Source organism: Lycium ferocissimum, chromosome 10, assembly GCF_029784015.1.
Source record: "Lycium ferocissimum isolate CSIRO_LF1 chromosome 10, AGI_CSIRO_Lferr_CH_V1, whole genome shotgun sequence".
Lineage (NCBI taxonomy): Eukaryota > Viridiplantae > Streptophyta > Magnoliopsida > Solanales > Solanaceae > Lycium > Lycium ferocissimum.
This window is the reverse complement of record NC_081351.1, coordinates 9,880,161-9,906,583: the sequence shown is the minus strand read 5'-3', so window position 1 is coordinate 9,906,583 and position 26,423 is coordinate 9,880,161. Positions and strand designations below refer to the sequence as shown.

General features: G+C 35.4%; 2 protein-coding genes, 1 long non-coding RNA gene and 2 pseudogenes across 4 annotated transcripts; 1 reads left to right on the top strand and 4 right to left on the bottom strand.

Annotated features, from left to right (window-relative positions):
- Nucleotides 1-935: 935 nt before the first annotated feature.
- On the bottom strand, nucleotides 936-4,455 carry LOC132032400 (uncharacterized). Of its 2 annotated transcripts, XM_059422019.1 has the most exons (6): nucleotides 4,293-4,455; nucleotides 3,998-4,198; nucleotides 2,197-2,496; nucleotides 1,773-1,934; nucleotides 1,461-1,544; nucleotides 936-1,294 (listed from the first exon to the last, which is right to left on the bottom strand). In XM_059422019.1, exons 1-6 carry the CDS (start codon nucleotides 4,326-4,328, stop codon nucleotides 1,187-1,189), a joined length of 891 nt encoding a protein of 296 aa, XP_059278002.1. In that variant the 5' UTR covers nucleotides 4,329-4,455; the 3' UTR covers nucleotides 936-1,186. The 2 variants fall into 2 exon arrangements, with proteins under 2 accessions (XP_059278002.1, XP_059278003.1); XM_059422020.1 differs by lacking the exons at nucleotides 3,998-4,198; nucleotides 4,293-4,455 and adding an exon at nucleotides 2,993-3,404.
- A 2,163-nt stretch (nucleotides 4,456-6,618) lies between these two features.
- Nucleotides 6,619-21,260, bottom strand: LOC132032401 (uncharacterized). The gene is given in 12 exon segments (XM_059422021.1): nucleotides 6,619-6,956; nucleotides 7,063-7,146; nucleotides 12,401-12,536; nucleotides 12,538-12,560; nucleotides 12,815-13,111; nucleotides 13,939-14,121; nucleotides 16,277-16,375; nucleotides 17,454-17,612; nucleotides 18,717-18,799; nucleotides 19,984-20,092; nucleotides 20,703-20,773; nucleotides 21,024-21,260. Coding segments are annotated over 12 exon segments (1,425 nt in total). The 5' UTR covers nucleotides 21,097-21,260; the 3' UTR covers nucleotides 6,619-6,848.
- A 1,265-nt stretch (nucleotides 21,261-22,525) lies between these two features.
- LOC132034556 (uncharacterized) lies at nucleotides 22,526-23,546 on the top strand. The gene is made up of 2 exons (XR_009409146.1): nucleotides 22,526-22,818; nucleotides 22,937-23,546. It is a non-coding gene; the product is annotated as an uncharacterized LOC132034556 (long non-coding RNA).
- A 963-nt stretch (nucleotides 23,547-24,509) lies between these two features.
- LOC132035111 (SKP1-like protein 1) lies at nucleotides 24,510-25,344 on the bottom strand (annotated as a pseudogene).
- Nucleotides 25,345-25,350: 6 nt separating this feature from the next.
- Nucleotides 25,351-25,894, bottom strand: LOC132032981 (SKP1-like protein 11; annotated as a pseudogene).
- Nucleotides 25,895-26,423: the final 529 nt, after the last annotated feature.

Below are 26,423 nucleotides of genomic sequence, written 5' to 3'. Positions count from 1 at the left end.
ACAACCAGAGAGGAGTGGGCTTTCAATGTGCCGCTCTTTTTTCTTTTTTATTGGTAAACAAGCAATCACTTTCCCACGTTTTTCAAACTTCAAACTTGGTGAAAATTAGTTCTTTAGATATGCTATTCTATTCTTGTTCACTAAAATACCGAAGGTAACTTATTTCCAACTTCTAAAGTGAACAAGTATAGAATTGAAGACCTAATATTCACAAATTTAAAAGTTGGAAAGACATTAGATACTATACTTTGCTCACACAAGATGGTGGGTGCCTAGGTCGGAGTTGCACCGTCAGCGGCGAGGTAGTGGGTGGGGAAGAAGAGCTGTTGTTTAGAGATGAAGAAATATGGGGTGAAGGAGAACGGGAAGGGAAGGGTTGCATTTTAATTTTTCTAGATTTGTGCGTGAAGGAGAATGAGGAAGTGCAACCCTTTTAATTTTTCGATCCTAGATATTTGTAATTTTGCTGTTATATTTTGTAAATAAGGAAAAGTATACCTATATTTTGTAATATAGAGTCTTAACTAGTATTATTAGGTTATTTTCCCTAAAAATAACATAGCTTATTAGTGCGAAAAATTTTGTGGTTCCGTGTTGTTACTCGGTGAGTTTTTTTTTTTTTTTTTTTTTTCCTTTTAAATATTTATATAAAGTAAACTTTTAATTGGCTTTAAAGTACTGTCCTAATAGTAGAACTTCCTACCTAGTTCAAATAAGGAATTTTTTTATAATTATAGTTAGTTGATTTAAAACTCTGAAATATTAGAAAAATAAGAATGACAATTTTGTCTATTGTAGAGTCTTTTAATGAAAGGTAATAATAATGAAAACCAAACACCTAACATATCATCCTTAAAAAGAGTAGCTTTCCACCATTTCACATTAACAAGACACTTGCACTACTTGTTGGTATCCACTATAGGCACCACAGGGAATGAGCTTCCATCTCTCTGATCAAGATGCTATTTGTGAAAGCGAAGCACAGCAATAGCTGTTTTCACACTGGAAACTTATTAAAAAAACAGAAGAATGCTCCAAAAGTCTCAAAGTGAAGTACATACCAAAAACCAATTTAGAGATATTAGACAGTTGTTAGTGTTTTCATTCGAAATTACATACTTCCACCACTTTGTTAAAATTTATAGTAGTGTCAGGTGAATAAAGCTCATGGATGTGAACTGCTAGATTAAACTAGAAGAGAACCTTCCATGACAGCAACAGCTTTCCCTCTCAGAAATACCCTCTGCTTCTCCTCGTCTAGATGCAGCTTCACGACACCACCTCTAGGCGCGGCCTGAACCACAAATCGATAGGGAAAAGAGAACTGTGAGGTTAATATAAGTGGTCCCACATTGCACATCCACATATGAATAAAAATTTCAGTTCGTGCATTTGGTGCCTGCTTTGGGTGGAGGGAGGGGGGTGGGCGAGCAGGGGAGAGGGAAGTTGGGAGGAAGTACCGCTAAAGCAACAAAGTCACATTTGCCAAGCTTCTTCCGCCAATAATGAGCCAAGGCACAATGAGCACTTCCACAAACTGGATCCTGAAAAGTTTTGTTTGAGAAACAAAATAAGTGCAAGAAGAGCCCAAGAAGCCTTAGCTAATACCAGCATATGTGCAGTTGCTGTAATACGATGATAACCTACAATAGAAGCTATATAACTGGTTTCAGTTCCCACAAATCTTGCAAATTCAGCACCACCCTTTCAGTGTATGAAATGCTCGCAACAGTAACCACATGCTCATGGTAGATTCAAGTGTTTGCATTTACCTCATTGATTCCCAGCTTTGGGCAGAAGAAACGGCTATAAAAATCAAATCCACAACCCTGTGGAGCAGGTCCAGTTATAATCATTCCTCTGCCAGGGCAAGTTTTTATTAGATCAAACTGAGGTTGGCAGTCGGCCACTGCCTCCCCTGATGGGAGCAAGATCTGTAAAAACACCATGAAATTATCATTATATCCCTAGAAGGGGCTAATTTTTTGATAAATTTTGCCTACCATGCCTTCTCATGGAATTGAAAGAAATTTCCTTTTCGTTCCCAAAATAAATAAATAAATATATATATATTTCTTGCATCTCCTTCATGTTTGTACCTTTGTAGAGGAAACTTGCATGAATTGCTTTTAAATGAACTTTTATCAATTATGCACTAGTGTAAATATAAAAGTAAACGCCAGATTAAATACATACGAAATGATCACCCTTCGATGTCTCATTGATCTCAACCACGGATGCACCATTCAGGCTTTTCGAAATTGCAGGAACATCAGTAAAACTAGTCTCGGCTACTTGGACAACAGGAAAATCTAATTCAATTGAGTAACCTGTTCGCCAATCGTCCTGATCAGAATTTGGCACTTTGGCTTCTGGTACTCTTTTGGCAGTTAGAATTCCTGATCTTGTTGAAAACTCAACAGTATCAGTTTTAACCAGGCCATAGGCAAATAGAAAGTGTGCAGCTGCTAGCGTTGCATGCCCACATAGATCTACCTGCAAGCAGTTAATGATGTTTGCAAATGAAATTTCTTGCAAAAGGTAAATTACTTGAAAAAGCTACACCCATTCAGAAGGTGAAATAAGGAAGAAAATTTTGGGTTTAGCTTTCCAAAAAGTGCTAGATGAGGCATACATCATATGGATTTTCATTTCTCCAGTTTTTCGTTAACAAATTTTACCTTTTAACTAAAAAGGTGATGAAAGTAACAAGGACGGGATATCGTAAGCTTTGCAAATGTATTACCTCAGTATATACTTTCAAGTTTGAACACCATGATAAACTCGGAGAATGGCAACTTGCAAGAAAGAACAACAATAAAAACAATTGAGTAAGTAATGCATAGCTCCATTTTTTTCTATTATAATTCATAAATGGAACCTTATGTGAAGAGTAAAGTGAAGTCGTTGCCAGATTTTTATCGTAGAATCAAAGAAAAAAGACCAAAACCGAAACCAAAAGTTTAATGATTGCACAGCGCAGATAACATACCAAATTCAATATCGTAAGTTTTGTATATAGTATAGTCCCAACATACACTTTCAACACCGGGATAAATCCGGAGAAGGGTAACAGGTAAAAAAGAACAACAAAATAAACCATTTTGATTAATGCATAAAGCTCCTTTTTTTCCCAATATACCTCAAATAGAACCTAATAAGAAGAGAAAAGTGACATTGGTACCTGATTTTTATAGTAGAATCAAAGAAGGAAATAAAACGAAATGCTTAAAGAAATGCACGGCACAGATAACATAATGAATCAAATAATGCACCTCTAGAAGGAGCTAAGCAGAAAATAAAGAAAGCAAAATTATGGATTTTCATTCCTCTCCATATTTTCAGAAGGATGAGCTCCGAATTTTATTTTCCAACTTCTACAATTAATAACTTTACCAAATTGAGCAAGTAAAAAGGAGGTTAAACTAACAAGTTCTGCACATTCATACTCCTTCACCCTTAATTATAGGTTTCTTATTCAAGCCCTTTGTTATGAAATTTTCTTTGGTAGGGAGCACTTTACCCCCAATGTGAGAATGCCTACAAATCCGAATTTAGTCAGGCCCAATAAGGGGTATCAGACACTGGGTGGGAAATATAAGATACTCCCTCCATCCCAAAAAGATTGTCACAGTTACTATTTTGGACATTCAAATGATATTTTCTTTGACCATAAATTTTTCAAATACTTTCTAAATTTTTTGAATTGCTAATTTATGTAGTTTCTAAATATGTAATTTTTATTTTAAAAAAGTTAAAGATTCTGTGTCCAAATTCAGATCGAACACTAATTAGTTTGACTCTCATAATTCGAATCATGACAATCTTTTTGGGACGGAGGGAGTAAAAAAAAAAAAATCAACCCCCTTCCTAGTGTTCAACTAGAAAGTGGAATATATTTAAAAATGGGAATTAGTTTTTGGGGGATTTAATTTTAATTATAATGACTAACAAGTTGCTTGAAGATTGAGAAAATGAAGACTGGAAGAAGTAGAACCTCATCAACTGGAGTAAACCAACGAAGGCTAAATCTGGAATTTGTGTTTGTGTCTTCATTGGAACATTGAGTGAGATAACAAGTTTCAGATATATTGAACTCAGCAGCAACAGATTGTAACCATTTATCATCTTTCTCTTCTTCTAATAAGCAAACTGCTGCTGGATTGCCTTTGAATGATGTGTCAGTAAAAGCATCCACCTGAGTAAATTCCACAAATCAAGAATATGTAATTAATTTACTAGAGTGAATAACGAAAATGCCATTCAATTGGGATTAATAAGAGAGAAATTACTACACAGTACTTCACGGGTTTCTTGGTCATTGACATTGTACAAAACAAACAAGATTAGTGAAGGAAGTCGTTGGTAGCCTGGTATCAGATATTGAGGATATTATTTATAGTCAATAAAGCCAGTCAATGGATGGTGCTTCTTGGGGATCAAGTTTCCAGATTATCAAATTCTAGTTGCCAACCTTCCTTTTTTTTATTCTTCTCTCATGCTGACTAAATTGTTTGATTTGACTTAAAACGCACTTTATGTGTTGAAAACTTATAAAACGATTTTTTGTTGCCTAAACGCCTAACTTATTTTTTTTTTATTTTTAAGACAAAATCGCCGCTTTTTTTTAAATGAAATGGTCAACTTATTTTTTCGCTTATTTTAAGATAAATCATTATGTTCTGGCGCCCAACTAAGTCAAACGAGCTCTAATACTCCCTCTTTTCTAATCTACCTGATACTTTTCGATTTCCGAGATTCAAACGGCATAAAATTCGACCAATATTTTAATATATTTTTCCACCAAATTAATATGAAAAAAGTTGCAACTTATAATACTTTTTCATGTTGTTTTTAAATATATAAATTTTAATCTTAAAATATTGAATTAATATAATTCAATTTAGTTTGAAAGTTTAGTCAAGTTAACCCTAAAACGAAAGATCACATAAATTTGATTTATGATGATTAGCAATAGGACAGAGCTAGGTGTGGTGGCTAGGGGGTTCACCCGAACCCTTTGGCAAAAAATTGCCAGCACATACAAGGTTAAAATTAATTTTTATTTATATACCGTAGATGTTTTCCATTGGCTTCTTCGTTTGTTTACTCCTTCATATTTTTGAGCCCTTTAGTAAAAATGCGGGCTCCACCACTGTGTACTAGTCTAATTTCTCCAATACAAAGTGAAGCTTAATTGACGTCTCAGAAATTTAATTTTTTTTTAAATTAGTAATTTATAATCTGATTATAAGATCCATTTTGAACAAAAATTGATCTCATTTTTGGTATTACTACTACTTCTTCTAGCTTATAAAAGAGATAATGGTCAAAAACACACCTAAACTATCACTTTTTTGCGAGTTTTACAGCTCAACTATCAACTGTTACCTTTTGCTACCTGAACTATTACCTAGGTAACAGTTGATAGTTGGCCTAATCAGCTTCTAGGTGTGTTTCCAAATGGTATTTAGCCTTGCAAGAGTGAAAAGGAACAACTAATAATGGAAAGAAATAAACTCAAAAGCGACAGTTCTGTGTGTGTTTGAACATCAACTCTTACAAAATATAAATATTTGAAACAGGACATACAAATAGTTACCAACTCTTCGATGAAACAACCTTTTTGAAGTATGGTGTTGTACATGAGCACGGTATGGTGTTGTAAATGAGCACGGCATGGTGTTGTACATGAGCACGTTCTACAGGTATGATTCGATCCGCAAGGACTGGTTGGGAATTGTCTGATCGCCGTCTACTTGGTCGAGGAATGTTTCTACATACTCACAGTACAACCTCTGAGTACAAAATTTACGCCATGTTATTCTTTCCAAAATTGACAAGCCTATATTTGTGTTCTATATAAGTCGTTAGCAACAGTCACTATCCTACAGGTTGCGGCTAGGCAATGCAGAAAAAGAATGTTTCCTCCACATTAGCTACGGTGTTCCGAACCTCACGTCATTGGCCCTTGTAGACTTTCGGTTATCAAAAAGATAATAATAACGAAAACCAAAAACCTGACGTATCACCCTTAAAAAGAGTAGCTTTCCATCATTTCACATGTTCTTGACTCATATCTCATGACAGCAGGATTCGACATGTGACAACATTATTAATAGGCAAAAGAAAAGGAGTCGCCACCTAACGAGCTAAAGTGCATTATTTACTACAACTAATTGCAAATAACTCCGGTTAATTAGTCTACGTAACTTGAGATCGGATAAGGGTGTCTCAATTACCTCAAAAGGAAGGTGTTAGGCACCTTAAAGATCACAATTTGATTCCCTTCCGGACTTAAAATTAGGTGGGATAAAGTGATATCATCATTTCCGCCAGTTCACATTAACAAAACACTTGCACTACTTGTAGGTATAGTTCATTATGGATAACTCAGTAAATGAGCTTCCATTTCTCAGCTACCGCAATTCGAATATTGCGCCATTGGCCCTCGGGTATTTTCGGTTATCAAAAAAAATTAAAACCAAACACTTGACATATCATCCTTCCAAAAGAGTAGCTTTCCACCATTTCACATTAACAAGACACTTGCCACACTACTTGCAGGTATAGTTCACTATAGACAACTCATTGAATGAGCTTTCATCTCTCAGATGATGGTTGAAAAAGTGAAGATGCTATTAATGAAGGCAAAGCACAGAATAGATGTTTAAACACACTGGAGACTTGAAAAATGCTCCAAAAGTCACAGTGAAGTACATACCAAAAAACAATTTAGGATTTTAGACGGTTGCTGGTGTTTTCGTTCAAGAAACACGTACTTCCACCACCTTATTAAAATTTCTGATAGTGTCGGATGAATAAAATCATCGATGTAAAGTGATACATTAAACTAGAATAGAACCTTCCATGACAGCGACAACTTTCCCTCTCAGAAACACCCTCAGCTTCTCCTCGTCGAGATGCAAGTTCACGACGCCACCTCTAGGTGAGGCCTTAACCACAAAACAATAAAATCAATAGGGCAAATAGAACTATGTGGTTAGTATAAGTAGTCCGAGATGGCAAAAACACATGAATAAGAATTTCAGGAGGAAGTACCGCTAAAGCGACAAAGTCACATTTGCCAAGCTTTTTACGCCAATAAGGAGCCAAGGCACAATGAGCACTTCCACAAACAGAATCCTGAAAAGTTTTGATGGAAAAACAAAAATACGTGCAAGAAGAGAACACGTGAGATCTCTAAGATGCATCAGCTATACCAACATATAGATGTTTACATCTGTAGTATAATATGATAAATAATATCAGCTCAGAGGCGGATCTAGGATTTCTATAACATGAGAGCACCATTAAAAAAGGGGAAAAAAAAGAGAGTATTAAGTGGGAATTGATCCATGCTCCTACGGTTAGTAACTTAGCATTCAACCAAGTGCACCATTTAACATTTTTGGAGCATGGGTGCCAGCAGAAAATATTAGATCAATTTTTGGAAATATGTACATAAAATACCTAATTTGACGAAGAGACCATGAATTCACGTGCATAAATTGGTCTATAAATCCGCCCCCATATCAGCTATATGACTCGCTTAATTAATTGTGCAAATTCAGCAATACTCCACTAACCCTTTGTTGGAAATTTGGGAGAGCAAGACAACACAAATAATACTCAAAACTCACTAGAAGAGAAATGGAGGAAAGATGATTTTCTATTCGACTTGGCTTAATTCAAATGGCTAGATTACATGACTATTTATAGGTGATTTCATCCATGTATCTAGCCTAGCATACATGTATCACTATTAATAATTTCACACTTCACATCCTCCAAGTACATGAATAAGACCTCACTAGACTAATCTAGAATTTTCCACCAATTCATGTATCTCCTAATACATTAATCTACTAGTTCATGAACTAAATTAAATATAATGTGAACAAATTAAATAATGTGAACAAGTTTATTTTTTTCAACATCCCCCCTTAAACTTGATTCACTACTCCAAGAGCCATCCGCAGCTTCTGAAAAATATCAATCTTCAATGGCTTGGTGAAAATGTCCGCAACTTGGTCTTGAGATTTCACAAACTCAAGCTCTACCTCCTTCTTCGATATGCAATCTCTAATGAAATGATACTTAGTATCAATATGTTTGCTCCTTTCATGAAACACTGGGTTCTTGGCCAACGCAATGGCCGATTTGTTATCAATACAAATCTTAGTTGCATCTTCTTGTGGTTGGTGAAGTTCTTTGAACAAGCTCCTTAGCCAAATTGCATGACAAACACAAGAAGAAGGCTCGTTACATACTCGCTTCACATGTTGACAAAGTCACAATTGGTTGCTTCTTGGAATTCCATGTAAATGCAAGAATTTCCAAAAAGAAAAACAAACCAGGTAGTACTTTTCTCTGTCATCAACATCACCAGCCCAATCACTATCACAATAGCCAACAAGCTTGAAGTCTTTGGAAGAGGAATAAAAATTCCATAATCAAGTGTACCGTGATGTGGAGTATTCTTTTAATTTGCTTTTTAAATGAGAAGTTGTTGGAGTTTCCATAAAGTGACTGACAAGTCCAACACCAAAAAGAATATCGGGTCTCGTACAAGTTAAATACCTTAAGCTTCCAGCAAGACTCTTGAAATATGTGGGATTGATATTTTCTCCATTTTCACGCTTGGACAGTTTAACTCCACAATCCACGGGGGTGCTAACAGGCTTGCAATTTTCCTATCTCAAATTTCTTGAGAATCTCCTTTGCATATTCTCCTTGAGAAATAAAGATGCCATCATTCTTCTGCTCCACTTTAATGGCAAGATAGTATGACATTAGGCCAATGTCCGTCATCTCAAATTCTCTTGTCATTGATTTCTTGAATTCTTCAAACATCTTTGGATTATTTCTCGTCAGATCAAATCATCCACATACAAACAAACAAGTAATGTGTCACCATCTTCATTAATTTTTACATAAAGTGCATGCTCATGTGGACACTTTAAAAAACCATTTTCTTGGAAGTATTTGTCAATTCTACAATTCCAAGCCCCCGTGGAGCTTGTTTCGAAGCCATAAAAGAGCCTTCTTCAATTTCAACACTTTATCTTCATCTTCTTGACCTTATAGCCCAAAGGTTGATCAATGTATACTTCTTCCTCCAAAATCCCATTCAAGAAAGCCGACTTCACATCCATTTGATGGATTTTCCCCGATTTCGAGTGCCCAAAGAAATAATCAGATTGTCTCCAAACGAGCAACTGGTGCAAACACCTCATCATAATCAATCTTAGGTTTTTTTGCTTGTACCCCTTTGCTACCAATCTTGCTTTGTACCTCTCTCTTCTCCTTTGCAATTTTTTCTTTAGCTTGTAAACCCATTTGACTCCAATGGTGCTTTTTCCTTTTGGAAGTTTTGCCAACTCCCAAGTGTCATTCTTCTTGATTGCCCTAATTTCTTCATCCATCGCATCTCTCCATTTTGGATTATCGTGACATCTTCATAACTTACGGGCTCGCTGTCTACCAATAAATAAAAGTGAGTTAAATCACTTAAATTTTTTTACTTCTTCCGTTGCGTCATACAAGTCTCGAAGACTTCTAGACTTTCGAGTCCTTTGCTTGAACTTGATTCCCCAACTTCTTGAACTTGCGGTGGAGGTGTTGTAGGTGGTGTAGTAGGCTGCTCCATAACTTCTTCATCATGTTCATCATCAAGGAATGGACTAAAAGAGTAATCTTGCTCTTTAGATTTCCATTCCCAAGCACTATCTTCATCAACTTCAACATCTCTGCTTATGGTAACCTTGCCATTTCTTGGGTTATATAACTTACCAAACCTTTAGATTTTGCGCATAACCAACGAAAACATACCTCTCACTTTTTCATCAAGCTTAGATCTCTTCTCATCCGGCACATGTGCATAAGCAATGCTTCCAAACACTCGCAAGTGAGCAACTTTTGGTTTGAAATCACTCCAAGCCTCTTTGCGGTGTTTTGCCACCAACACTTTTGGTGTGACGCCGATTTGATAAATACCACACAAGCAAGCTGCTTCAGCCCAAAACTCCTTTGGCATATTTTTGCTCTTCAACATACTTCTTGCCATGTTGAGAATAGTTCGATTCTTCCTCTCCGCACACCATTTTGTTGGGCGATCTTGGAACGGTCAAAAAATGACGTATTCCATTTTTTCACAAAAAAGCCTTGAATTCATTTGAAGTGAATTCTCCCACCATTATCGGACCGAAGTGACTTTATTTGGTACCACTTTGTTTCTCACCATGCTCTTAAAATTCTTGAAGTTTTCAAAGACCTCAGATTTTTCCTTCAAAAAATAAACCCAAGTTTTTCGAGAATAATCATCAATAAAGAGAAGGAAATAATTACTTTTACCAAGTGAGGCTGGCTTGATAGGTCCGTACACATCCATATGAATCAACTCTAAAGGACACCGTGCACTTGTCAATGACTCTTTGGGAAGCTTTTCCTTTCAAAAGACATCCTTCGCAAAGTGATTAGGATGGCTAATGGTTGGCAACCCTTTCACCATATTTTCCTTTTTCATCAACCTTAGACTATCAAAATTCAAATGGCCAAATCTCATATGCCAAAGCCAAGATGAATCTTTGACACATGAAAATAAGCACCTTGGTACATCACTTTGAAGATTCAAACAAACATTTTATTTTTTAGCCATAGGAACTTTGGCTAACAATCTCCCATTTTCATCTTTCACGATCAACTTTTATCCTTCAAATGAATGTCATAATTTTTCTCCAAAAAATCCCAAACTCGAATATTACTTTTCATTTACGGTATATACATGACATTGGAGATAAATTGATGACTTCCATCTTTCAAACGAATTAAAATCGTACCTTTTCCTTTGATTTGAACTTTTGAAGAAGTCTCCAAGAGTGATGTTGCCACCATTAAATTCCTCAAACTCAGCAAATAAATGCTTCTTCCCGCAAATATGGTGCTTCTTGCTTTGGAATCAAGGTACCATTTATTTCTTTCTATGCTTTCTTCTTCTTTACATGCCATGAGTAAAGTGTCATCTTCATCTTCATTTTTGCTCTCCACAAAATTATTTATCTCCTCCAAATTATTTTTACATTCCCGGAAAAATGACCATATTTATGACAAGTATAACATTCAATATTTGATTTGTCATACCTTCTTGATTTGACCTCCGTCTCACCTCTTCCGCGGCCTTCTTCCTTGGTTGGAGTCTTGACCTCTATTTTCTTTGGTCGGAGGTTGACTACCACCTCTTCCTCCTCTACCACGACCTCTTCCCCGCCCCACAACCTCTTTTGTGAGCCACGCCTTTGTCTTTCTCCTTCGAAGAAAGTTTTGCTTGCAAAGCTTGTTCAACCGACTCTTGTTTCGGTTTCTTTAACTTTCTTCATGTGCTTGCAAAGAACCCCGAGTTCTTCTATGGTCATGGTGTCAAGTCCTTGGACTCTTCAATGGCAACAACAATATAATTAAATTTTGAATCTAGGGATCGCAATATTTTTGCAACGACCCTATCATCATTCAACTCTTCACCATATATCTTCATTTGATTGACAAGCCAAGATTCTTGAAATATAATCGGAAAGGAGGATTCGGATTCCTTCATTTGCGACGATTCAAATTCTCCTCTTAAGGTTTGGAGACGAACCTTTTCACCTTGTCCAAACCTTTAAAGGAAGTTTGAAGAATATCCCATGCTTGCTTGGAGTTGGTTATTTGCAACCTTCTCGAACATCTTTTCATCCAAACTTTGATGGATGAGTGTTAGTGCCTTTTGGTCTTTCTTCTTTGTCGCGACGGCATCATCTTCTTCATCAACGCCACTCTCCACAATTTCCCATACATCATAGGCTCCAAGCAAAGCCTTCATTCGGATGCACCAACTTCCATAATTTTCTTTAGTGAGCATCGGAACTTGAAATGGAGTTCCATTGGTGTTAGTCATTTTCTCTCTACGTTTTGTTGTCTCTCAAACACACCGGCTCTGATACCAAATGTTGGAAATTTGGGAGAGCAAGACAACACAAATAATACTCAAAACTCACTAGAAGAGAAATGGAGGAAAGATAATTTTCTATTCAACTTGGCTTAATTCAAATGGCTAAATTACATGACTATTTACAGGTGATTTCATCCATGTATCTAGCCTAGCATACATGTATCACTATTAATAATTTCACACTTCACATCCTCCAAATACATGAATAAGACCTCACTAGACTAATCTAAAATTTCCCACCAATTCATGTATTTCCTAATACATTAATCTACAAGTTCATGAACTAAATAAATATAATGTGAACAAATTAAATAATGTGAACAAGTTTATTTTTTCAACACCCTTTTAGTGAGTATGATCTGCTTGAATAAAATACTATACATGCTCACGGTTGATTCTAACGCTGGCAATTACCTCATTGACTCCCAACTTTGGGTAGAAGAAACGGCTATAGAAATCAAAACCAGAACCCCGTGGAGCAGGTCCAGTTATGATCATTCCTATGCCAGGGCAATTTTGTATTTGATCAAACTGAGGTTGGCATTCGACCAGCCTCCCCAGATGGGAGCAAAATCTGCAAAATATACGAGATTATCTTAATATTCCCATAAAGGGATAAATTTTAATTTATTTTGACTACCATGCCTTGTCATGGGGTTGAAAGAAATCTCCTTTTCGTTCCAAAACAATGAAAATAGAAATTCTTTCTTGCATGTCTTTCATGTTTGTACCTTTGTAAAAGAGACTTGCATGAATTGCTTTTACATGAATTTTTTTCTCTGACATGCACTTCCGTAAATATATATAAACAGTAGATTAAATACGTACAAAATGATCACCCATCGATGTCTCATTGATCTCAACCACAGATGCACCATTGAAGCTTTTCGAAAATGCAGGAACATCAGTAAAATTAGACTCGGCTACTTGGACAACGGGAAAATCTAATTCAATTGAGTAACCTGTTGGCCAATCGTCCTGAGAATTTGAAGCTTTGGCTTCTGATAGTCTTTTGGCAGTTAAAATTCCTGATCTGGTTGAAAACTCAACAGTATTAGTTTTAACCAGGTCATAGGTAAATAGGAAGTGTCCAGCCGCTAGCGATGCATGCCCGCATAGATCCACCTGCAAGCAGTTTATGATGTCTTCACATGAAATTCCTTGCTAAAAAAGTAAATGACACGAAGCTACACTCATTCAGAAGGAAAATAAAATTAAGGTTTAGCTTTTCAAGAAAGTGCTTAGATGAGGCATAAATCGGGACTTGGGAGTGAGCATTCACCCGGCTAAGCTGCTCTTTATTCGTTTTAATGTAGCCTCAATAAACCCTTTCAACTTTGTGGATCTCATTTCTCCCCGTGGTCCAATAACAAATTTTTTCAGAAAGATGAGCTCCAAACTTCATTCTTCCATTAACAAATTTCACCCATTAACTAAAATGGTGGGGAAAGTAACAAGCTCTGGATATCGTAGTGCCTCAATAGTCAATATACACTTTCAACACCAGGCTAAATACAGAGCAGGGCAACCAGTGAGAAAGAAGAACAAAAAAAGATTAACTAATGCATAAAGTTTCTCTTTTTGCAATATACCTCAAAAATAAGACTTAATGTGAAGAGATAAACGTGTTTTTTTAATAAATGAACGGTGTGGATAACATGCCTGAATCGAACAATGACCTTTTGAAGGAGCTAGGCAGAAAGAGAAAGAAAGCAAAATTATGGATTTTCATTCTTCCAAGGATTTTGAGAAGGTTGAGCTCCAAATTTGTACAATTAACAACTTTAGCAAATTGAGCAAGCAAAATGGAGGGTAAACTAACAACCTCAAGACTATTCATACTCCCTTCCTAGTAAGTATTCAATCAGACAGCAAATCAAAATTAGAACTTGAATTAGTATTTCAGTGGCTATCAACAAGATTGAGAAAATGAAGACTGGAAGAAGTTGAACCTCATCAACTGGAGTGAACCAACGAAGGCTAAACTGAGATTCGGCTATCGGTGTGAGAAAACAAGTTGCAGGGACGTTGAACTCCGCTACAACAGATTGTAACCACTTATCATCTTTGTCTTCCTCTAGTAAGCAAACAGCTGCCGGGTTTCCTTTGAATGCTGTGTCAGTAAAAGCATCCACCTGTTCCCCCAAAAAATAAAAGAATCAAGAATATGTGCCTTTCTAAATGAACTATAGAATTACAATTAACATACACATATGAGGAAGATGATTGAGAGAGATTACTACACAGTACTTCACGGGCTTCTTCGCCATTGTACAAAAGATACAAGATTGCCTGGTATCAGATTAACAGTAAATAAAGCAGCACCAGGGTCACTCAACTCATCAAATTATAATTGCCAACCTTCCTTTTTTTTTTTTAATTCTTTCTTCGTTCACTACTACAGGGTGAAGCTTAGTTGGTGTCTGCCACCATTAGTAATTTAATCTGTTTACAAGATCTCCATTTTGGACAAACGTTTATCTCATTTTGAAGGTAGTACTACTTTTTCTAGTTTACAAATATAAATATTTGAAACAAGACATAGCAGTTTGGTTGGTGGAATAAGGGATAAGCATCCCCGAATAAAATGCGGGATTATTTTATCTGCGTTTGGTTAAAGGTATTAATTTATCCGGAAACCATACCTATGGTATATATAAGATGGGATAGCTAATCACATGGGATATCCTTGTCTATCCCATCCCACCAACCAAACAACCCAGTTTTCTGATGGTCCAGCACCTCCGCCCCACCCCAACAAAAAAAACGCCCAACCAATCCATGTGACGCAAATAAACATGTGCAAATATACTATGTTGGAAATTGTTCTTGGGCACTAAGTTTGCTATATATGAGTGTGTAGTAGTTTTTGGAGTATTTTACTCATACCTACAAAGTGTGAAATCCTTGCTATATTGATCTCAGTTGCTCCTCTCGGCCGGTAGTTTGTCCGGGTTTCCACGTAAAAATCTTGATGTCATTATCGCCCTTTTTAACAGTTTTCAACTGGAAACTGTTCGATGAAACAACATTTTGAAATATCCTTTCCCAAAGAAAAGAGAGAGGGGAGAAGAAGAAAGCCGTATATAGCCATACTTGTTTCTTGGATCAATTGGAAAGAAAACGGACTACGCTGCTTGTCAAAGAGATGGTGTGGTACATGAACAAGTTCTACTTCTTTTACTTGGTCATTTAAATTACATCATCTGTACGCATACTCGTAAAAATATACATCACTGCGTCATGCTTAACTCCATCTGTAACATCTGCAGCCACGGGCACAATAAGTAAGTAGCAGCCGGGACAGATGCAAAGGTTTAGTTACGGGTTCAAGTGAACTCAGTAGTTTTTTTTCAAACTCTGTATGCATGTTAAAAAAATTATTAAATATCTATAAATACTTGACTGTGAACCCAATTGTAGTATTAACTTAAGATCAATGCAAAAACACCTATAAACTTCAAATCCTGAATCCGCCTTAAGCGTAGCAGAGGAATGTTTTTTACATGCTCCACAGTACCAAATCAAACCAGTATGTCTTCTTTCCAAAATTTAGAACGCAATGGCTTCTGCCAGGCCTAGCAGAAAATTTTGCTTCCTCCACATCATAGCACCCTTGAGATTTGAGAAAAATAAAAAGAGAATAAGAGAAATCCAATAATAAATGACAAGGTATGTTTATTTCTGAAATATATACAAAGGAAATTTAGATTCCTCCTTACAACCATCCCTATCAGGTGCCTTCCAAACTTGAGGCACCCAAAATTCAGTCATTAATTTATTAGTACAGACGTTGGGATAGCTGAGGGAACTACCACATCAATGTTAATGAGTAAATTAAAATAATGCACAACCATAGTAGTAATGATACAAGGCCAGATACTGGCAAAATGAATCACCAAATCCCTTCTTTTGCCATCTTCAGAAAGTCGCAGAGCGTAATGTTTGGAAGATCAGCTGAACCTGCCTTCTTCTTCGTTATCCTAGTCATTTTCACAGCCCTGCTGCCTTCTGTTTCGGAGGTTGTTACAGAGACCAGGTTGTAGAACTGTTGAAAAACGATTAAACAGTCATAAGATGACCATAAAAGATTAGTCTACATATTACATATTGGGTTAGCACCTTCTATATACATTCTCTTTTAAGGTAAAGGCTATACCCTGAGATTATACAAATTGTTTTCTTACACCTTAACAATACAATTTGGACATCCAGATGCCCACATCAGAACCAAAGTAGAAGTGGAGCTCAATGTTATGTTCGTAAATATTCTTGGTCCAGAAAGTATACCTCACAAACACCATGCAGCAATAACCGCTGGAAGGGGTCTTGAACACGTTGCACCAGCACACCTCGTTCACTCTCCTTCACAAATGCTCGTACACATTGCTACAGTAAAACGTCCCTAATTCTTGTTAACAACAGAAGCAAAAGAAGGAGAAGATAAAATGGATGGAGATGCAGCACAGAACAATGAAAATGTAAAAATCAATTCCTACAGACCATCAGAAATATCACAGGGGTAAGGCATTTAAGAGGTTTCCCACAAGTCATAACTCATAAGGCAAAGGATCTGAGACCAACCCTAAAAGACATGAAAGGACAAGGAAACGGGGCATGAAAGGATAGCAACCACCCAAATAATTCCATAAAAAGTGAAACAATTGTTAACAACTAATGAAACACATAGGATTTGGTTTGTCAAATGATCATGAGTCGCAAGAACACCAACACATATGATCTTGTTTCAACCACAGTTGAAAAGCAGCAATCATGAAATTTGAAACATCACGGAATCGAACAGCACAAATGGGTAAACAATTGAAGAGAGGAAAACATGGCACGCCAAATGATACAGCAAGCATAGACCCGATTCCCACCCTCAAACTATAGTTTACAGCAAAGCCAAAAAGAAATCCGTTGTATGTCTCCCTATTTCACTAGTCTCCAACTTGAGTACACTGAAGTAAACATCTAAGTTGTTCCACGTGAGGAATGTAGATTATTTTGCAGCTCTAATCAGCCACACACAACTACTAATTAATTTTTTTTAAATAAAGATGGTGTTTGGGCCAGTTTGCCCTCTCAACTAACCCATGAGGTATCTGCTATCTCCCACCAGCATAAGTATGTGGCAACCCTTCCCGTGAAAGCATAGACAGATGGAGAATTCACTCACTGCCGCCTCTACTGGAACTCCAATATGGACTCCCAAGGTTGTCACTCCAACTTTCGATCACTCGGCCACCACCTTTGTAGGCTCGACAAGCTTAAACTTCTATCAGAACCTTATTGTATATTAAGTGGGTGTTTGTTGTAACATCTTAAGAGCATATATTAAGTGGGTGTTTGTTGTAACATCTTAAGAACAACAACACAGTTGCAATAGTTGAACAGCATTTGCGTCAGTTACAACACATATTGAGAACAAATTGAAGCCACAGGGCAAAATAATTCTCGGAAATACCTCATAGTTGTTGACCAATTCAGGGAGAAAGTTGCGCCGAAGTGCTTCTCTTGTTCGACAATCCACTCTATGCCATGCAGTCAGCACTGCAACCTTATCATTATCCACGCAACTCTTTCGCTTCGATGTTTTGCCTTCAAGAGCATCCATTATGGTAGCCTAACCAAATAAGAGCATATAGAAGCTTTCAATTATTGTAGACAATTTGCTACATAACAAGTCAAATTCCAAGAAAAGTGTCACTATATTGAGTTGGATAAATCAGGCAACTTCTGAAACAGATAGGTGAAGACATGTGTGAAGAATTAACACCATGAATTTCACATAGTAAAATTATCAATCTATAGTTAAATATGATTTAGTAAGTAGTTCAATTCAAGTACGAATTAACAGCAGGCCTTTCCTTTCAGTAAAGGCTTAGGAATTCGTTCCAAAGAAAATCAAAGGCACCGCAAAGAAATCAGATCTGTACCCACATGTTATATAATGGTGTTTGACCAGACACAAAAGTTATGATGTTAACTGAATTATATATTACAATAATGGTAGTGAAATAAAATGTTAAAATAATGGTTGAAACATTAATTGTAAAGCATCAGATTAAAATATAAAACTTGAATAACTAAATGAATTTGAACTTCAAGAAATTTTGCACAGATGAATATTATGTGTTTGACCAGACACAAAAGGTATGATGTTAACTGAATTATATATTACAATAATGGTAGTGAAATAAAATGTAAAAATAATGATTGAAACATTAATTGATAGATAAAGCATCAGATTAAAATATAAAACTTGAATAACTAAATGAATTTGAACTCAAAGAAATTGTGAAAGTTGCACAGATGAATATTATTACTAGAATGGTGTCCACAACTTTGAAACATCCCAAATTGGAAATACTAACATACAAATTAGGACAGGTGGAGTAATAAACATTTAATAACATTTCAACATGTTTGTCTCGATTATGAAAGCAGATTAATATTTTTCCAAAACTAAATTTGAGTTTTCTGGAGTCGAGATACTCAAAAGTTGGTCTTTGGCTTTTAATAGCCTAGCACATTAGTCATTTCTATATGCCCTTATATTTTCTTGAGACTGTAAAAAGAAAGATCAAGGAATGCATGCTTGCCCAAAGAAAGGAATGACAATAATAGTATCAAAAGAAGTCATTATGGTTACAATAAACGCTCAAAGTAAATGTTGCCAGATTTTATAGGATGTAAACACACTGTAACATATACGAAAGATAATAACCTCTTTATCCATGTCTATATTCCTGAACTTGTCCCACTCCCCCACATTTGTCATGCAAAATACTGAGATTGGCACATCATCACCTGCAGGAAAAGATGTCCAGATACGAAATTAGTTTATATCAGAAATAACATTAAGGGGATGTTTGGTATGATGGATAAGCAAAAATAGTCCTCGGATAAAAATTTAGTACACTACACTCCAGGATTGTAGTGTTAATTTTTATCCCACATTGATGGTGGGATAACAATCCTGGGATAACTTGTTCCCCAACCAAACGAGCTCTAAGTGTGTAATAAATTCAATGGAAAAGTATTTATTCTTTAAAAAACAAAAAAAGTTAAATTGAAAAGTATTTAAGTTGACAAAAGAGTATGAACAGACGAAGAGCTTCAATATAACCAAGAGAAATCGTTATGTAAAATCACAACCGTGACATATACGTGGACCATGATCACATTCATAAACTTGCTTGAAAACATATGTATTTCTGCATCTAATTCAAGATATTTGAACTCAAAATCCTCTTCACTTGTGGTGCAATGGTACGGGCATTACTTCCCTTTTCATTTTTTTATTTGCCCCTACTTGATGCGCATATTTTGTGCTCTACAAATAAGCAAACTGTGACAAAAAAAACCACCATACTATCATGTTTATGGCAGAATACTGACAACTGCTCCTCTGAAGAAAAATATCAGTGCAGTATGAATGATAATATTTTTTCATTTGACAATATAGAAGCATATGTCATAAATAATCTATGCCAGGAATGCATCTGGAGAACCATTTTGCTTTAAAATGTTCTTTTTTTTTTCTTTTTTTTTTGCTTCAAGATGTTTCAACTTCAGTGAAGAAAACGAATGTACAAACATAGCCTACCAAGTGTAGCTAGAAAATTCAGAACTGCTTTTAGTACGAAAAGATATTAAAACTGCACATCCAGCTCCAACACCACAATCTTTATCCAAATTGACCCATGTTAGTTATTTATCCATAATACACGGGCACCTTATGCTCTCTGTGTTGCTCAGACTTTCCAAAAATATTGTCACACCCGTGCCGGATCCTCCAAAAATGTACTACTTTTGAAGGATCCGACACGCACCCGTCAGCATTTTTGAAGAGTCCGAGCAATCTTTGTTAGGGACACTGATGAACTGTTCCCATAGCTTGCTTCAAAAAGGAATCAACTCTAAAATGTCTATCACTTGAAACAGAATAAAGGACCAATTCAGGAATAACATCACACCCAAAGATATCTTACCAAAAGGTGGTGGGGCAAACAAGCCCCTAATTTCTTCTGCATTTAAACGAGGAACAAGTTCCATTAAAAGACGATCGTTCAACCATCTGCGAGATCTTCTGTTGCTGACCTGAAATGATAGTATTTTTGGCATATATAACTCCGAACATACATTACGCTTCAAAATGCAAGAAAATATCCAAAGCTAAACATTTGTATCATGGTTGCTCCGCTGAGCATAGCCTGATCTTTTTTCCGTAAAAAATGAGCAAAGAAGCCTATGTTTAATAAAGATACATAGGCCCAAGGTCCAACTTAATTGGACGAAGAAATACGGGATAAGTAAACCACAATGTTTGAAGATTACTTCGTTTGATTTTTGCATCTAGCTAGTAAGTATGATAATCCATCTTTCTTATTTAAGCTCTTTCCCTTTCATCTCTTTCTTTCTTTTCTTTTTTTTTTTTTTTTTTGTTTTTTGAAACTGGTAAATTGTCAGCTTTATTTCCCCTTTCATTTCTTATACTACAGAATTACGTAATAAAACCAATTGAGGAGCTCATGATTGGCTTATCCAAAACTACCAACCAAGCTATGATATGAATTGCAGATATGAAACAGACAGAAACTTTTCATCTCTAAAAATAAAATCGCATTAGCAATTACCAAAATGAGAATTGGGCACGAGTATTTAAGTCAATAAAATAAATTGACTGCCAAAAAAAGATGCAGAAAATTACTTTTCCAGCCAAGCTTTCAAGAAACTCGATCTTTTTCTCGATAGCTAACCCTCGGGACTTCACATTTTGTCCTGCAATCCATCCCTTGGGAAAAATTACAATTTTTTCTCCAAATCACCATGAGAAAGCAACAGTATAAAATCCAAGTCAAACCAGTAATAAAATGAACTGAAAATAGCATAGGGTCATCAAGATTCACTTTAAAAAGGGGGCAACCAATCTCAAGGTCCATTAAAATCATAAACGGTTAGAATACAGATCCTACTACAAAAAATAAGAGTGACCCAAATCAAGAAAAGACAATCTTGGCAAAGTTTGGACCTTTGGGATCATCAAAAAGGGAAGACATCATAAGAAGATCTTGTTCTGTCTGCAAAATCTCAGAAGTTGCCATGATTGATGAATTCTTGATTTGGGTGTATCAAAGATTGTTCCTTTTTTGTTTGTTTGGGTTTGGGTTGGTGTATCTGCTTATAGATGAGCTGAAAATGGGAAGAATATGCCGCCCTTAGATCCAATACTTGTTTACCTTGGCCTAAATGAAACCCTAACCAGATGAGGTGGTGCCTAGAAATGGGATCAAGTGTTACACGTAATGTGGTTATGTTGGACAACAAAAGTTGTCATTTTTCACCAATCGAAAGGCTGGAAGTATTACATTAAGGATCCTAGGTTCTGCTTTCTACACGTGTCGAATCTTGCCCTCTAATTCTGTGGTCATGTCAAATATAGCAATCCTATTTTTGGTCTTCAATATAAAACAAAAATTTGGAGGAGGCTAAGAGCCTGTTTGGATTAGCTTACTTTAGGTGCTTTAAAGCCAAAATATTTAGCTTTTAAGCATTTTTGTTATATTTTGGTAAAATAAAAAAGTGCTTTTAAGTACTTATTTTTAAGCTAAAATATAAAAATAAACCAAAAATCTTAAGTTAGAATTCCTAACTTATGGCTTTTGGCTTATGAGGCAAAAGCCATAAGCCCATCCAAACGGGCTCTTACTTTTTTCCTAAGTTTTACTTGGATTGGGAATACATGTTACTCCCTCCATCCCATGTCTTATTTTCATTTTTGGTATGTCCCAAAAAGAATGTCTCTTTCTATATTTAGTAAATTGGCAATTCAAATATCCTACATGCCAAATTTATAACCACACGATTAAAGGACATTTTAGTACATCACACATATCTTTAATTTAGGACCACAAGATTCAAAAGTTTATTTTTATTCCTTAAACTTTGTGCCCAGTTAAATTAAGACACTTAAATTGAGATGAAGGGAGCATAATTTAAAATTAATAATTGAAATTTATTGAAATTTAATTAATTAAAATAAAGTCTTAATCATGATTAAAATAATAGATATCATACTTTGCTCCCAAATATTTTTACAATTCCACAATCCTAGCCGCATATTATACCTTTCCTGAATATATTAAACTTTTCTCTCTTTATTTATTGGAGTCATATTTTTTTTAATTCTAACACGACCATCTTACGTTCTCCTTCAAAATCTATATCTATATATATAATAAAATTAGGCATAGATAAGGTGATGTGACACCTTTTTATGGCCACCATTGCTACTTATCTTTTTGTGGAGTTTTGCCTTTTTTCCCTAATACTTTCATTTAGATTATTTTTAAAAATCTAAAAGGAAGAGATAATTGCAAAACTAAATGAGGAGCACATTTAATCCACTATGTCATAATTGTAACTGTATACTATTTTATATTTATATCATTAAATAATTCTCAAAGATAATCTCCTCAATTACTAAAGTAAATGCAAAAAACGTTTAGGGAATGAAAGATCAATAACTATTAGTAAGAGAATGCATAAGAGCTGATAACCGATGATATATTGAAGGTTTATTACTGTTAATCAATGTCAATAATGTGATAGTGGAGGATTAATGAATTAATATATACTATTAGGTTCATTCTCATCTTTTCTTCTCCATGCCTACGTTTTCACTTTTCACCAATACCAGTAGACTAAATGTCCTTTTCGCCCAACATTTTTTCGTATGAAGACATGATTACTTGCTTAGATCAAGATAACCTTCATATAGTTTCGTGTCAACGATGAATAAAATGTTTGATCTATAGTTCATAATGGTATGTCGATAATTTTTCCCTTATCTTTTGTTGTATCTACGTGTTTCTTTTTTTTTCCAGCGTTTCTTATTGCTTGTGTACTTCTTCCTCTTCACAAAATTCTCATCTTTAATCACAGGAGAAACAAGAAGACATATGGATAATAACAGTGCCTACGAAAGCGGGTTGATCAATTGGACTACAAATAGACAAAAAAATAAACAATCCCAGATGCTCTACCTCCCTCGGATTTGGGTGACTCCTCAATCCATCTTTTGTGTTAATCTTTCTATTTTTCGTTTTCTCTTTGAATGAGTTTTGTGGGTTCTTTTCCAACTTTATAGGGATGAAGATAGAAGTCTTTGATGCTAAATAAAGCTGTTGCAAGAAATAAAAAATCAACAAATAATTTGGGTTTATCCGAATAATTCTTTCGTATGTTTGGTGTTTTGCCGAATGATGATCAACTCTCTTTGCTCCAAGGCACCCGCGCTACAACAAAAACTATTGTGTAACTATATATTAGAAGTGTTCCAAAAGATTGAAGATCGAGGCATAACCAGAATTTCAACTTTACAGGTTATATTACTGAAATTACAGAATATTATCAATCGAGATAGAGAAATTAGGTGCATAGGTTTTGAATCCACATGTGAAGTAGTAAGCAGTTACGGTCTCTTACATGAACAAAGTTATGCTTTTTCATTTTATATTAGCATTATTGAAATTGCAGTTATTTGCTAGCAAAATATGTTGCATTATCTTTTTGTTCATTTTTTCTAATTTTGAGTTTATTATTGCATTTTAAGAAATCCCTAGATGAAGGGGATTAGCCTGATAATTGGCAAAAATATTTATGGTTCCTGAGTGTTTTTTTTTTTTTTTGGAGTGCTTAACCAAGGTTTAAAAAAAAAAAAGAGGGGCGGAGGGGGGGAGTACTAATCATGCTGTCTAAAAAGTTCAACCGAAGCTAAAAGAAAATTAAGAAAATTGTAATAATGATACTAATGAGTCTCATATTAAAAATTGTAATAAGAAATTTGAATTATAAACTCGCTAACCAATTTGCCTATCAAAGTTTTCTTTAAAATTGAAGATACAAATAAGGGTAAGAAATGAAAATTGGATGTCAAAAGATTACTTTATGTACTAAAATTTAGTGATTGTGTTTTAGGAAAAGTAAAAAATATTTTTTAAATTTGTTTTTCACGATGGAATTTATTCATTCTGGAGAGTTGATGTGGCACTTCTTAAACCAAAGACTTTTATTTTTTCTATTTTTTTCTTTTCTTATTAAAGTCCATCTAAACATAAGTAATGATACTCACATTTTTATGCTATTTGATTTTATTTATGAAATCAATACTTGGTTGGATTCGAACAAGACAAGGTGACAATTACTTCTATATAAAATTGGTAATCTTTTTCATTACTATATTCCAAAAGTCTCTAAATATAATTAGTAATAAATATTAGTATTTGCAATAACTAATAATGTTGTTTCCAAACTACATATATAATTACTAATAGTTTTTTCTCTATCTCGAAATTCCGAATACAACTAACATAATTTAACAATTTTTACTTTTATGACCGCACGAAGCACGTACATTCTCTAGTTAAAAGTAAACTCCAAACATATGATAATAAAAATTAAAAGTAACAATACAATATTTGGGAAATAAAAATAATTAAGAATCCATAGTTATTATACTATGTTCCCTTAAAACTCAAAACCCTGAACTACATAAAACTAAAGGGAGAAAAAAAAAACATAATGATTAGAGAAGTTTCCAGAAACTAATTAGAACCCCTAAATCAATCAATCTAAAACCAAATCAACAGACTCATCGATTTCTCCTTCTTCATGTGCCCACTATGTTCGTCACGAACCTCTGCTTCTTCCTCTGGGATGTAATCATTAGTGATATTGAATATCTTTCGCACAGCCTTTATCGACTTGTTCTTAATTCCCTCGGCAATCGACTGACACAAGAGATCCATCAATGTGGTAATGTGAAGATAATTAGCCAATACAAGTTCAAACAGGTCATTGAAGCTAGTCTTCACGAATTTCTTATGTCTCGATAATTTTGATTAGGGTTTTGGAATCAATGTTTGGAAGGGGGATGAAGCTGTAATTGTCCTCCACCATATTTTTTATTGTTCCACATTGAACGGCAATGGATTCTTCGATCTCAAATTCCTCTCCATCAGAGGATTTCAAGATCAAAATCTTGCCCTCTTGTGGTGTTGTTGATGATGATGATGCCATTGAATTGATGATGATTTTTGAATAAATTGATTGAGAGGAAGAAAGACCCAAAAGGCATAATATGTATAGAGAAGTGAAGGTGAAGTAGTGTATTTACTGTGATTGATTTATTCTTTTTCCGTTTTCTACTTTTCCTAGTCTTTATTGGTTTTTGAAAAAGGATCCCTAGAGGAAAAAGGAATTTTTTTTATTTTATTTCACACGTCTAGAAAATTCTGAAGTTAGAGAAAAGAACCTTTGATGATTATTTCCAGAAACTAATTAGAACCCCTAAATCAATCAATCTAAAACCAAATCCACAGACTCATCGATTTCTCCTTCTTCATGTGCCCACTTATGTTCATCACGAACCTCTGCTTCTTCCTCTGGGATGTAATCATTAGTGATATTGAATATCTTTCGCAAAGCCTTTATCGACTTGTTCTTAATTCCCTCGGCAATCGACTGACACAAGAGATCCATCAATGTGGTAATGTGAAGATAATTAGCCAATACAAGTTCAAACAGGTCATTGAAGCTAGTCTTCACGAATTTCTTATGTCTTGATAATTTCGATTAGGGTTTTGGAATCAATGTTTGGAAGGAGGATGAAGTTGTAATCATCCTCCACCTTATTTTTATTGTTCCACATTGAACGACAATTGATTCTTCGATCTGAAATTCCTCTCCATCAGAGGATTTCAAGATCAAAATCTTGCTCTCTTGTGGTGTTATTGATGATGATGATGCCATTGAATTGATGATGATTTTTGAATAAATTGATTGAGAGGAAGAAAGACCCAAAAGGCAGAATATGTATAGAGAAGTGAAGGTGAAGTAGTGTATTTACTGTGATTGATTTATTCTTTTTCCGTTTTCTACTTTTCCTAGTCTTTATTGGTTTTTGAAAAAGGTGTTACGACCCAACCCCGTAGGCCGTGACTAGTGCCCGAGCTAGGCACTCGTACACACCCATTAACCAGAATCAGCATACAAATAACTTATACATATACAGAGGTCAGACGTCGTCTCAAACTGTCGCATAAAAACATATATACCGCACAGAAGTCGGCAAGGCTGTCATAATATACACAACATTCCAAAACATATATACATACGCAAGCCGGGCGGGGCCCCGCACAATAACGAGACCGCCCAAAACATAAATCACACGGATATAACCGAACAAGAACTACCCATAACCCACACATAAGTGTCTACGTACCTAAGAGTAATAACAGTAATCATATGCTACGGGACGGGCCCCGCCGTACCCCCCGAATAGACATATACATATACATATATAACGAAGGCGTACGTACCAAAATGTAGGCTCCCGAACAACGGAGTGCTCCAAGATACCGAATGGAAA

What these genes read in the sequence shown, in the direction of transcription:
- LOC132032400 (XM_059422019.1), bottom strand. Translation starts at nt 4,328, where the DNA reads ATGTCAATGACCAAGAAACCCGTGAAGTACTGTGTA. An exon ending in AACCCGTGAAGTACTGTGTA is followed by an intron (nt 4,199 to 4,292) that starts GTAATTTCTCTC and finishes GAATTTACTCAG; the next exon opens with GTGGATGCTTTTACTGACAC. An exon ending in GGTTTACTCCAGTTGATGAG is followed by an intron (nt 2,497 to 3,997) that starts GTTCTACTTCTT and finishes AACTGCTTGCAG; the next exon opens with GTAGATCTATGTGGGCATGC.